Source organism: Anoplophora glabripennis, unplaced genomic scaffold (genome assembly GCF_000390285.2).
Source record: "Anoplophora glabripennis isolate ALB-LARVAE unplaced genomic scaffold, Agla_2.0 scaffold10, whole genome shotgun sequence".
Taxonomy (NCBI): domain Eukaryota; kingdom Metazoa; phylum Arthropoda; class Insecta; order Coleoptera; family Cerambycidae; genus Anoplophora; species Anoplophora glabripennis.
This window is the reverse complement of record NW_019416481.1, coordinates 2,613,670-2,622,146: the sequence shown is the minus strand read 5'-3', so window position 1 is coordinate 2,622,146 and position 8,477 is coordinate 2,613,670. Positions and strand designations below refer to the sequence as shown.

Here is an 8,477-nt window from a genome sequence, read left to right as displayed (position 1 = left end):
TTTATTTGATATTTACTGAGACATAGGTAGGTAGGTATCTGTTCTGTTGACATCTATTTAATTACCTACTGATTGTGAAATTGATCATACATATTTTTACACAAGAAGTATCTATTATTATAAAAGTGTACATCGAGAGTCATGGAATAAAAATCATAATAAAATACGTTTATTTTTAAAATGATTTCCAAAAAGCTCTACTAAAAGTACGCCTTATGTCCTATCAAGAGACATTACTGAACATTTTTCAACATATAGTATGGCCCACTGAACCCGCAAGGACACTCGTCTAAAATTGATTTACTTTTTAGTACAAATGTCCAAAGATGAAAATTTAGAAAATTATTCATAAATAAAAGATTCTAATTAAGGGTCTAAAATTGTGTAAATATTATGTCCTACGTAAATATTTGACAATTCAAAAAAAAGGAAAAATTGTTGGAATAATTGGAATTGCAATAAGGCTCAGCAAGCATGATGAAATTAACACATTTTAATAGAATTTATAAATATTCGATATATCAAAAATCATAAGTAAATACAGCTCAAGCTACTAACAAACAATAAATATGTTTTATTTAAAGTAACAAAAAAAATCATAATTCAAAATTAACGCAAACAAACAAAACTTTAATTATGTGCAACTGAAAGACAACATCAGTAATTGGCAATTTTTTTCATCTTCGGGCATATCTATAGCCTCCTAAATTTTTCAACTGAGACGGAAACATCATAGATTTAAAATTTTAGGTTTGAATAGAAAAAATATTCTACATTATAAATTGATGAAACTTGAGATATAGGAGTTTTAATTAGTGGAGCTAGTGATAGACTACGTAACCAGCTTTTTAATAAAAAAGTGATCTTACCAAAAATTGTTCTAAACAAAGGCCATGAACAACTGGAACAGCAAATAGTAAATAGGTACATCTAGAAGGTCTAAAAAAAAAATAAAAATTGAAGGAGTGTCATGCATGATTCTTACAAAGCTTTTCAATTTGTTTTTAAATTGCTTTTTAATATCTACATTTTTACATAGAAAAATTATCAAGAAAACAATGTGAGATGCCTTGCAAATTTTAATAAATTCACACACCAAATTTCATTAAAATCGGTTGGATAGTTTTAGCAAAATATTTTTTTTTTTAATTTTGAAAATTTTCGAATTTTCAAAATGTTGCACAGCCTCAAATAAAGCATCTAACTTGAAGAATTTTTCACATAGAAAATACTGCTCTACCTTTCAAATGGTTTTTGAAAAATTGAAATCGGTTGATTAGGACGGCCACAGAAAATTTTTAAAGTTAACACTCCTGTTTTTATTTTTAAACAATCAGATTACATCTATCAATTTGCAATTTAGTTTTTTTCAAAAATTATAATTTTAAAGTACTCGGGAAGACGCTTCTTTTTTAAAAAAAAGTTAAATTCTGCTTATTGGTTCTCGAGATATAAGCGGTCAAAGTTTATCGGCATTTACCGTTAATTTATAAATAATTTGGCAATAATCTTTGATCCAGTGGCTTCGTTTTTCCGAGTTCTAAGCTAGAAAAAATTTTCATATCCATAAGTTATCGGCAACATAGATAAATCAGCGGAAAAGCAGTCGCTCGCATGCGCGAAAAGTGACTCAAAACACGAAAAGTGGGGGAGGGGACGACTTTCACTCCGAGACTGAATTCGGAGGTTCAAAAGGTACGAAAAAAGTGCATTATCTCAGCTTCTAATGAACCAATTTCAATCTTTTCTTTAATCCAATGTCTCGCGATAATGCATAAATGCATAAATTTATGCATTAAATATACTGTATATTTTACCCTATGCTATCGCATTTTTTCAATGAAAAAAATTGTTTACGTATATATTTCAACACTGAATATGAATATTTATATTTAGTTATAATTATTACAATTATTTAAATAACTTTTATTTAAACAAATTAAAAAAAATATTTGGAAATTCATTTTTTTGTTAAATACATATAAAATTAAGAAAAAATAGTACTTTAAAATTATAATTAAAAAAAAACTAAATTGCAAATTGATAAATGTAACCTATGTAATTCTTTAAAAATAAAAAAAGAGTGTTAACTTTAAAAATTTACTGTGAGCGTTATAATCAACCGATTCCAATTTTTCAAAAACCATTTGAAAGGTTGAGTGGTTTGGTCTGTGAAAAAATTTTCAAATATCTAGATACTTTATTTGAGGCTGTGCAATATTTTGAAAATTCGAAAATTTTTTTTCTAAATTATTTTCAAAAAATTATTTTGCAAAAACTATCTAATCTATTTTAATGAAATTTGGTGTGTTGTTTTATTATACTCTAAAGTTTTTTTACCAAAAATAGAATGCCCTTGGAGCAATTAAAATAAAAAAAATATCCAAAAAACTTGATTATTTTGTCTTTTTTTCATCAATTATTGCCATTTTGCAACATCGGTAATAAATTTAAACATTTTTAACTTGCAGTATATTGTGCAAAATTCAATTCTAAAACTTTTTTCCTCTTCAATATTCTTCCAAAATGCATTGGTTCCAAGATATAAGTAAAAAACTTAAGATAAAATAGATATTTTTCAAAATTCAAGATCTAGGGATGTACACTTTTATTATGTGAGCTGTACTGAAGGTAATCCAAAAAAAAAATTGCTTGCCCCCTCTCACATCCACCTCAAAACTGATAGACAGACACCCTGGTCTATACCGGTGCAAATATTTATTCAAATAATTTTGAAAATATTGAATTTTGATATATTTATTTTTTTATAAATTATCCATTGTGTACTTTGAGTTTAAAACGCCCTGTATATGAAAGCTTCACTAGTTCCAAGAACTCGACACGCTGCGATTCCAAGAACTCCGCGCCAGTGCGGCGCAGGTGCGCAGTCAAGAGTAAATAGAGTTATGCAAAAAAAATGTAGGACGTTTTTAAATTTTTAATGAAATTCTTTCTTTTTTGTTCGATTTTTTGCGCTTATTCGCCCACAGCTTAACCCTTCATTTTTTATTTCCAAGAATTTTTGGGAAGTTGGATAGAGATACATTTCCGAGAACTGCGTAGTAAACTTTTTTGGAAGAATGCATTTCTGGGAATCGTCTTTGATGGATGGCTTCTTATTCGTCAATGGCTACTACTGCCCCCTCCACCGCAGTTCTTGCAACTGGGGGGTGGAAATTAATTTTAAATATTTAAATTCACATTCTACATTCGCTCCAAAATCTTCTTTTGAGGAAGGTACGTTTTTGAGAAGAAAAGCGAACTTTGTTTTAGAAAAAATTTTAAAATGTACGATCCGAATGACACGACCTTTGATGAAGAGCAATTTATAAGGGATCACTTGAATTTCCTCAACGAGTCTGATGATGATTTCTCCGAAAGTTTAGAAAACAGTTCCATTCAATTTAAGTCGTACGAGGAAAACAGTAAGTGTAATTTTTTGTTTTTAAATTGTAACCTGGGATATACACTGTACAGGGCATCCCGATTTATGTATTATTATTTTTAAACAAGTGAAGTTCAAATATTTTTCGTCAAATAGACCCAATAAAAAATGCGCATTGCGATTTTTTTAAGTGCAATTATTTTAAAATTGTATTAGCAACTATGTAAAATAAAAAATTAAAATTTAGGAATATATACAGGGTGTTTCAGAAAGACCTCCCGTAAATTCAGGGTGTGATAGTACGACAAAAAATAAGAAGTTTTTGTCTTATGAACTATATGTCTATCTCCTCTTGTTTTCGAGATACAGAGCGACAAAATAAAATTTTTTAAATAGAATTTTTACGAAAATTTCCAGACGGTGAGAAATATTTTTATGAAATTTGGTATTCTGGGGTTTTTAAGGACACCAAATACGCTGGTCTAATTATTTTTTGAATATTTCATAGAGGGCACTAGTTACGCTACATTCGTATTACATTTTAGGTTCTAATTTTTTTAAAGTTAGGTTTTTTACCATTCGGGCTCCAATTTGTAATGTATAATTTTATTTTCTAAAAATAATGTACTCTTGTTAGAACTTCCTAATGTGGACGGTTTTCAAGAAAAAAGGCTTTTAATTGAACTCTGACAATATTACGGTGAAGAAAATAAGTGACTTTTCTCAAAGTAGGCATATGTAATATAATATAATATAATATTTTAAACTCTAATTAACTTTATACCAAAATTTTAGTGATTGTTAGTGACTGAAGTTAGTAATGACAAATTACAGTCACTAAAATTTTGATATAAAGTTAATTAGAGTTTAAAATATTACTGACAATGTATGCGTTGTTTATAAGACATTCATCAATAAGTATTGACATAAGCCTACTTTGAGAAAGGTCACTTATTTTCTACACCGTAATATTGTAAGAGTTCAATTAAAAGCTTTTTTGTCGAAAATCGTCCACATTAGGAAGTTCTAACAAGAGTACATTATTTTTAGAAAATAAAATTGTACAATTTGGAGCCCGAATGCCTCCTAACCTAACCTCAACAAAATTAGAACTTAAAATGTAATACGAATGTAGCATAACTAGCGCCCTCTATAAAATATACAAAAATAATTAGACCAGCGTATTTGGCGTCCTTAAAAACCCCAGAATACCAAATTTCATAAAAATATTTCGCACCGTTTGGAAATTTTCGTAAAAATTCTATTTAAAAATTTTTATTTTGTCGCTCTGTATCTCGAAAACAAGAGGAGATAGACATATAGTTCATAAGATCATAAGACAAAACATTCTTATTTTTTGTCGTACTATTACCCCCTGAATTTACGGGAGGTCTTTCTGAAACACCCTGTATATTATTGTTAAGGATATATTTTGACAAAATAAAATATACTGGCGGGTGTAACTAAAACGGCTAACGAACTTCGCGGATACACAAATGTGACAAATGTCACAAAAATAATGAGTGTAAGCCATATATAGTTTTTTTTTTTCTAAAATGTTTCGTTAAGGAGATAGAGACGTTGTAGTTCCGAAAAATATATTGTCATTTTTACGCTGTATTTTTTTTTCGAATTATCCGATTTTTTTCAACTCACAATTACTTTAATACACAATTTTATTACATTTTATTCATATCCTAACTGCATTATCTTATAAAAAAACTTAACAACTAGAAAATATACGGGAAAATCATAAAAATATTTTACTTTCAAACAGAATAAATAATAAAAAAAAATTTTTTCTATTTGATTGCTTATTTCCTGCAACACTGTTACGGGGATCCCAAAATTAATTCTATAAATTTAGTTTTGCTTAACCACAAATACCTCACTGATTTGATATTAATAGAGAAGTAGATAATAATATTCTTCACCATTGTACAATAATCACTGAAAACATTACACAGTTAAAAAACTATGGTTAATTGAAGTTTGGATCAAGTTAATATCTCTGTCTTTGTCTAATTATATTGTCTCAGTTTTACTTTTTAAATAAAGTGATTATTGAGGTTAGGGATGGGCGGTTATTAAAAATAACCGGTTATCGTTTAACCGGTTATTTTTCTTAGTCGGTTAAACCTGAATCGGTTAACCTCTACCTAAAAACCGGTTATTGAAGTAACCGGCCCTTTTAAATTTTTGTGAGTGCTCTAATTTATCTCTGTATTAAAAAACTGTGTAGTCATGTATCTGATTTAAAAATTTATATTTTTTTACTTTTATTCAAACACCAAGCAGTGCTTATATTTATTTTTTAAAACTTTATCAAATGGTTAGGTTTTCATATCGAGGAGAAATAAATCATTGATTTGACAGCTGAAATTTATTGTTATTTTGACACTTCATAATGACCAATATGTTTTGTCCCGTTAAGGAAGCCTAATTAGCGTAGCCGACCCACATACCACTAAATAGAATGTCCGGCCGACGATGGCTTAAGTCTGATCACAGCAAAATAAATATTTATTTTATCTATGCTGTGGTCTGATCTACTATCAAGTTTAGGGATAGAGCACAATATACTTTAATCGTACAGTGAGCTAGAGCTAAAATTTTCACTCGATCTCGGTAAAATAACCGGCACGCGGTTTTTGATATAAATAATCGGTTATCAGGTTAAACCGAAGTCGTGAAATAACCGGTTTTTGACCGGTTAACCGACACACAATAATCGGTTATTCATTTAACCGGTTATTTTTGCCCATCCCTAATTGAGGTTAGATACACCTAAAGCTAAACCCAAATATGACCCAAATCCCAAATCGAAAGAATTTTGGTGAGATGGATATGTTTCTATCTCCTAACATAACACCAGAAGCTAACCAAGTTCGATGTGGTTTGGAACAGGAGACAAGGGTTGTCTCTGCTATTAGTCAAAGGTGGCGGTTTTTTCTTTGTTGACACACAACTTTCAGTGATAAGATTTGATAACACAAAAGAGTTTTTCGAAACAGTAACTGTTTAATGTCAATGATTAGGTATATCTAGTCCTGAAAAATTATTATCTACTTTTTCAGTGTGATTTGCCCCTCAACTGATTCTTTTGGTGCAAGGTGCTCCTTATTTTAAAATATTTCGTTTTCAGTGTGACAGAAATACCCAATTAAATAAAAAGAATAACTGAAAATGCTGCAAATAAATAATTACAGACAATATCTTAATGAAAAAACTAAGAAATCGAGTGTATAAATTCTACGGAAATAGCAAGTCGCTACACTAAATATCTGCCTCTGAATTACGTAATTTATCACTAAGTAGTACAGAATATGAATCATAGCTGGAATAAACAGTATATTTGGGAATTCCTCAATAAAGCATTTTAGAGAAAAAATATACCTACTTATAGTTTACTTCCATTACTTTTGTAAGGTCTACGTACTCCAAAGTTTGTTAGTTTTTGTTATGTCGTGTACTACAATGTCTTCTTGAATTTTGTTTTTTTTGTATTATGCAGTGGAGGATTTTGATAATGAGAGAATAATTCTCTATGCTCATACTGAAGACTTCCATAAAATAATTTCAAAAGAAATTTGTGAAATATAAAATTTTGATTGAGGTTGCCTCCTTTAAGAAGTCGACAAAGGCTGCACATACATGTGTAAAATATTCTGTTTGATAATCAACTGATGAATACAATAAGGTATTTTTTGTCGACTATGTGGGCATAGAAATCATCTAAACAGTGAGAGATACGTTTCATTATCAAAACGTGACGACCTTAATTTTCTCCAGCCGATTTTAAAAATGTGTTTGTTTCTTGAATTATTTTTAACATATTGCACATGTAAATATCAAACAAATATAACTCATTCTCTATAAAACAGAAAGCATCTACGGCATATCACCGATAAGCTCCAAAGTTAGCGAAACCTGGTCCTCGAGCAGCTCTGGTTCCATAGCAAGCCCGAGAGAAGCAACAGGTCCAAGATCTTCAAATGTTTACTCCAACACGGTTCTTCCGTCTACCTCGACTTTCTCAAAGGAAGATTGGTACTCTCCTTTCTTTCTCGAAGATATCTCGTTCGGTCAAGAGTCCACAAATAGCGGCAGGTCCAAGGAGCTCGATTCGTTCTTATACAAAGTGTGGAGCGACACATTTGCGAATAAATCATCGGATTTTCTGAGGGAGAGCATCTTCCAGAAAGAAAGTCTTTTTTCCACTACGAACTCCATCGATGCAAGGATGCAAGCTCACAATGCCTATTCGAAGTTGTCTTACGAAATGTGGCCTTACTCGAATGTTGCTACTGCTGCAAGCACCAATTTTGTTGCTAGAACAGCTGAACTGCCTTTAAACTATTTAAATCCTGGTTTTAATTCGAGGTGTTCCAACGAACCCTGTTTGGGTAGCTGCAATCTAGGATCATCCCTTAGGGAGGGTGTCACTTTGCCTGTTTTCTCCACTAGCCACACACCTCTCCCTATGTGTGGCGCCGAAGAAGCATTGAACAAATATTTCGCCCACTTGGAGATGAAAAAGTTACTTCACGAACCAGATTTAAGTAGCGCGAGATCAGAATTTTCTCTTCCCATAGGTAGAACATCTACACCCATTAATAATTCCTCAAAGGAGAACAGACCACAGCAATTTGCTGTGGAGCAGACTTCCGGTGACGTAGCAGGTGCTTTAACACCTGAGGACTTTATAAGGCAGTTTGCAAACCCTTCGGTGTCAAACCGAAAGAGTCCGGAATCTTTGTCATTGGAGGATTTTGCAAGACCGGAAAACAAGGCGACTAACACTACAAAGCCAGGAAAAAGCAGCCGAGCTACCAAACAGTACGATTTCTGCAAGTTCTGTTATAAAAACGGGGAGTTGTCCGACATTTATATGTCACACGTTACCAAATCATCCGATGGCACCATCGTGTGCCCCATTTTGAGGAAATACGTTTGTGACCTTTGTGGGGCCACAGGCGATAAGGCACATACAAGGAAATATTGTTCGTTTAATACTCAACAAAACAGAAGGCATCCTGTTTTTAGGAGGCTGACGAATGGCGTTTTGACTTCGTGTCACAATCATAAATAG

The 8,477-nt window shown here is 31.5% G+C and overlaps 1 protein-coding gene across 1 annotated transcript; it reads left to right on the top strand.

Annotated features, from left to right (window-relative positions):
• Positions 1-7,868: 7,868 nt before the first annotated feature.
• LOC111691599 (nanos homolog 2) lies at positions 7,869-8,477 on the top strand. The gene has a single exon (XM_023454669.1). It carries the CDS (start codon positions 7,869-7,871, stop codon positions 8,475-8,477), a length of 609 nt encoding a protein of 202 aa, XP_023310437.1.